The sequence below is a fragment of the Danio aesculapii genome, chromosome 6, assembly GCF_903798145.1.
Source record: "Danio aesculapii chromosome 6, fDanAes4.1, whole genome shotgun sequence".
In the NCBI taxonomy this organism is placed as follows: Eukaryota; Metazoa; Chordata; class Actinopteri; order Cypriniformes; family Danionidae; genus Danio; species Danio aesculapii.
Genome location: NC_079440.1, coordinates 20733321 through 20737146, shown reverse-complemented (window position 1 = coordinate 20737146; position 3826 = coordinate 20733321). Strand labels below are relative to the sequence as shown.

Below are 3826 nucleotides of genomic sequence, written 5' to 3'. Positions count from 1 at the left end.
ATTTTGCTTGCCAATTTTAAGCCAACCGTAATAGATTGTTTTGGTTCAATTTAGAATTTCCCCAACCACTGCAGAGCCCGGGGGACCAGAGTGAGCGCTCCGACTAGGCCCCCCTGGTCCTACATTAATCTGATCTAACAGAAAAAAAATCCCCTTACTGACGGTATGATGACGTACCCTTGTCCAAACGAATGCCCGCCATGTTTGTAGTTTTTGTATTATTTGTTTACGCCTTCCACTTGGTTGGGAATAATAAATAAAGTAATCTTAATCAAACGCGAGCACAATTTAAGATACATTGTGCGGATGACTGCAACGTAAGTGGGACCAATTCAATTTGTTAGAATGTTTCAAAGTAAAAAAAAAACTATTCAGTTTACATTTCTTTGTAGCGTAGCCTACGTTAACCCGGAAATGTAACTAACAGACGTGACCTATGAACTCTGTGTATACGGTAATGTGTAAATCACGTTTGCGTGCAAAGCCATTGTTGCAGCAAAGTGCTTAAAAAATGAGCAGCATTTAAAGGGAATAATCTGTTCAATATAACCGCGTATCACAAATGACTCTTTGCCAACTTGAGAGTAAGAAGACAATACAATCGCTCGCTAAGAAGCTCACAGTCTCACTGGCTGATAATCGCTCGTTCACTAGTGCAATAAAGCAGGTAAGAGACGTGCTCTTTACCACTCTAAACTACAGAATACGAGTGTCTTGAACTGTTTTTATGCTGGATTCTTAAAAATTCACAGAATTAGCGGCAATGCTAACGTTAGCATAACAAAATCTGCTGTAAACTTGGACAGCGTGCAATGGAACCCCTAACATTTACGTCAACGCGTCTTCTGTTGCTTTTATACGAATCTGAAGGTGTGGATAGTGAAACGCATTGTGTTCATTCTTTTCAAACCAAACGACCAAGTTTCATTCAATCTATAGCATATCTCCACATGAACTAGCGTCAGTGATCCGCCTGTAATCCGAACACTGACGTTACATCCCGGAATAATGCTATCTTCAACTAGAATTTGACAAATCTGATTGAATGCGTAATGAATGGCAACACGGAGTGTAAAATGTATATGTTTGCATTTTAGAAATGGAGTCCCAGCAGGAAGTGAACCCTGTATTCCTGCAGCAGCTCAGAGAGTTGGACATTCCCGAGGAAGCAGCCAAGCAGGTTCACTGCACTTCACAAATCATTCTTGAATCGAGGAATTGAATTACTTGACTAAAGTGTTTGCTTCTTATAGTAAATGTCAAAATGTGGACCCGTTTTGGGTACCAGAGCATTATGTGTGCTGGACATTTTGTATTTGCAGAACCTGGCACTCATGAAAGCTGTTGTATAATGTTAATGAGGTCAAGTTGGTTTTATATTCACACATTTGGACTTTCTCTTTAATATTATTTTTTCAGAAAATTATTCTTTGCAAATTCCAAATAGAAAAATCATATAAGCAGCCAAAGATTATCAAAGTGTAACATTGTTCACAGTCGATTAAATAGTGCTAATGTTTAGAAGTCATACAATTTCTGACTGAATATTCAAATCAAAGTACCGTGGTAAACAATCTAGGAACTTTGTCACAGGTTGTCAGTGAACATGTGTGTGAATATAAATCCAACTTTGCCTCAGTTATAATGTTTGGTGTTTTGTAGTGACATGCCTTTGGTTTTGTTTTTTGGCTTTTTTTTTTTTTTTACAGGCACTCTTACATACACAGAATGTGTCTGCAGAGGAGGCCGCAATGTATTACTTTAACAAACTAGAGAATGAGGTAAATCCATTGTTTAAACCAGTTGAACAGTAATTTGTCCACAGTGCTCCACAAATGACTGTTTGAATAATTGTCAAATAGTTTCCTTATCCATTGGGATCAGTAAAAATCATTTAATTTGAAGAAACATTATTTTTAATTGTCCACATTCAAAACTAGCTAGCGATTTTAAGATTTGATGTTTGTGCTGTTTCTATGACTCATTTGCTAAATAAAAATGTGATACAAAAACAAATTATTACTTGCTGCTTCTATATCCTCAAACCCCCTTTTTATTTGGGGACATTGAATTATAAATGTAGTAAATTTTAATTTATTTGACTCAACGGCAACAGGGTAAAATTGCTATAACATGTAATACGGGATCATGAAAGGAACATTCAAAAAGCAACTCATGTAAACACCTTAATCACTAATATTATATAATAGTCTTATTCAGATTAAGGCAAATAATTCAATTACTGATGTCCATGTAAATGTAGTCCTTGTTTAAAGTATCAATTGGTTGTTTTATTTTTATTCTTGATTTGTGATTTAATTTTGTTTGTTTTTATCACAGGAAGAGGGCGATGAGGACTTGATGTTCAAAATGGTGTTTGTTGTAAATATGGAGCTGTCCATGGGTGTTGGGAAGGTAAATAATATTTATTATGCTTTTCAAATGAACAAAATTTTTTAGAGACTAGACTGTTTTCCACTGTCTCGTGTCTGTGTATCGGCAGTATTTCCTCTTATGAATTATTAAAAAAAAAAAAAATCTCTCAATCCCTCAAGCTTTGTGCAAAACCCTTTTTTTTCTTCTAATTTTCACAACATGCCTAATGAAATGGCTTAATGAATAAAAAAAAACTAAACTAACTGGTTTTCAGGGTAATTATGATATCATTTTTTTACTCTAACATATGTTAGCTCTGGAATGTGATATTTATTTATTTTTATTTATTTATTTTTTTTAATGGTCTTTTTTGTCCTCCATGATCAATAAATCTGATACATTCATAACCATCATAACATTTTCATTCAACATGTTGTTGAAAGTTACGTTTTTTTTTTATTGTTAGTTTATTATGGAAGTACTAATTTATATGAATTAAAATGGAAATACTGATTTAATATAAATACAAACATATTTTTACATAAAAAAAGCTAATGTCATGTGGTGAGTTTTTAAATGCTTGTGCACTCCCGTTTAGTTGTGCGAAGAAACCATCCCTCGAAACGCAACTGATGCGATTGGTTCTCTTTGAAATAGAATGAACAAAAAGCGATGCTTGCGCACCCACGGTACTGTCTCTTGCTTTTAACACCTTAGAGATTTTTTTTAAAAAATTGTCTTTGGTTAAATCGAAAGTGGTAACTGCTGCTGCTTACACATTCTTTGAACAAATTATTAATAAGCCTAACGTTAACCGTGTACACATAATCATCGTTTCATTACCGCACATAGTATGTTTTTCACCTGCTGACCTTTACCGTTATTTGTTTTAATTTTTTTTTTGGTTTATTATCATCCTTTCCAAAAGCATTGGTTTAATACGAGATTAGCTTCCTATTTGTGTATAGTTAACTGGTGATCTGGGACCTTCAGCCAGGACAGATTACTGTGCATATACTTTTAGATAAATGCCAATAATTATTTTTAAAATGTCAATTTCTTTTTTTAAAAGAAAAATTTTGTTGAATTAAAAAGTGTATTTACATAACTGTGTTTTGCTTGTTTGGAAAATGTCTAATTATTTAAAATTTATAACAAATAAAAAAATTGTTTATTATTGGTGTGGCCAGACAAAAAAAAACTGGTAATTCCTAAGTGTTCATGCCTGAAAAGTTATGTGAAACAAGAACTGAATGCAATGCAACACCATGAAACCACAAACCATGTGGACATAACACAAAATCTAAAATAAGTAATTTTAGCATGCCAACAAGTCAAATGTATGCATACCTGTATAAATATATATTTTCCTAACAAAAAATTGTAGCTAGTAATGTTGAAAAAGTACTTTACTGCATACATGCATACATACATAAATACATATACATAC

General features: G+C 33.5%; 1 protein-coding gene across 1 annotated transcript in view; it reads left to right on the top strand.

The window, feature by feature from the left end:
* The first annotated feature begins 439 nt into the window (after positions 1 to 439).
* The window catches only part of si:dkey-19e4.5 (UBA_like_SF and PTH2 domain-containing protein), a 7187-nt gene continuing 3800 nt past the window's right edge, over positions 440 to 3826 (top strand). The window contains exons 1-4 of the mRNA XM_056459534.1: positions 440 to 667; positions 1098 to 1180; positions 1710 to 1781; positions 2341 to 2415. Coding sequence (XP_056315509.1) covers positions 1100 to 1180; positions 1710 to 1781; positions 2341 to 2415 — 228 coding nt within the window. The 5' untranslated portion in view covers positions 440 to 667; positions 1098 to 1099. The remainder of the gene's footprint in view (positions 668 to 1097; positions 1181 to 1709; positions 1782 to 2340; positions 2416 to 3826) is intronic.